This window comes from Plectropomus leopardus, unplaced genomic scaffold, assembly GCF_008729295.1.
Source record: "Plectropomus leopardus isolate mb unplaced genomic scaffold, YSFRI_Pleo_2.0 unplaced_scaffold39892, whole genome shotgun sequence".
NCBI lineage: Eukaryota > Metazoa > Chordata > Actinopteri > Perciformes > Serranidae > Plectropomus > Plectropomus leopardus.
This window is the reverse complement of record NW_024643674.1, coordinates 1-659: the sequence shown is the minus strand read 5'-3', so window position 1 is coordinate 659 and position 659 is coordinate 1. Positions and strand designations below refer to the sequence as shown.

The 659-nt window shown below is 56.4% G+C and overlaps 1 protein-coding gene across 1 annotated transcript; it reads left to right on the top strand.

Moving 5' to 3' along the window:
• Positions 1-13: 13 nt before the first annotated feature.
• Positions 14-653, top strand: LOC121939018 (E3 ubiquitin-protein ligase rififylin-like). Its single transcript, XM_042482169.1, has 2 exons — positions 14-218; positions 394-653. The coding sequence occupies exons 1-2, from the start codon at positions 36-38 to the stop codon at positions 637-639; spliced, it is 429 nt and encodes a 142-aa protein (XP_042338103.1). The 5' UTR covers positions 14-35; the 3' UTR covers positions 640-653.
• Positions 654-659: the final 6 nt, after the last annotated feature.

Below are 659 nucleotides of genomic sequence, written 5' to 3'. Positions count from 1 at the left end.
TGTGTGTGTGTGCGCGTGCGTGCGTGTTTTCAGGTATGTTTGCGTCCTGCTGTAACTGGTTGTGTATGGACTCCAGTGATGACGTCGAGCAGCCTGCAGGAGCCGAGCGACGTCATCAGTCCTACACCAACTCAGGCTTCAGCAGCCAGCCGTCTCCTCCTCCACCCGAGCACACCTGTAAGGCCTGCGGGGGACGCCTGGACACGCCTGCCAAGAAGGTAACCCCGCCCACCTGCTGCACTGCAGGGACGCTCCGCCGGCTTTGCTTGGGGGGACAATAAAATGACAGCAGGACATTTTACGGATGTTTCTCTCTCTCTGTCTATCTGTCTCTCTCCCTGTCTGTCCATCTGTCTGTCTCTCTGTCCGTCTCTCTGTCCGTCTGTCTCTCAGCATGTATGTGTGGACTGTAAGAAGGACTACTGCAGCCGCTGCTCCGCCCAGCTGGCGCCACGCCCCCGCCTCTGTCACACCTGTCAGCGTTTCTACGGCAACCTGCTGGAGCGGGCGGAGCTCATGAAGCTGAAAGTGAAGGAGCTGCGGGACTACCTGCACCTGCACGAGGTGTCCACCCACCTGTGCAGAGAGAAGGTCCCTCAGGCTTTTCTCAGACTACAAATTTGTGAAATGTGTCTTTAATTCAAGTTCCTAAAATCAAA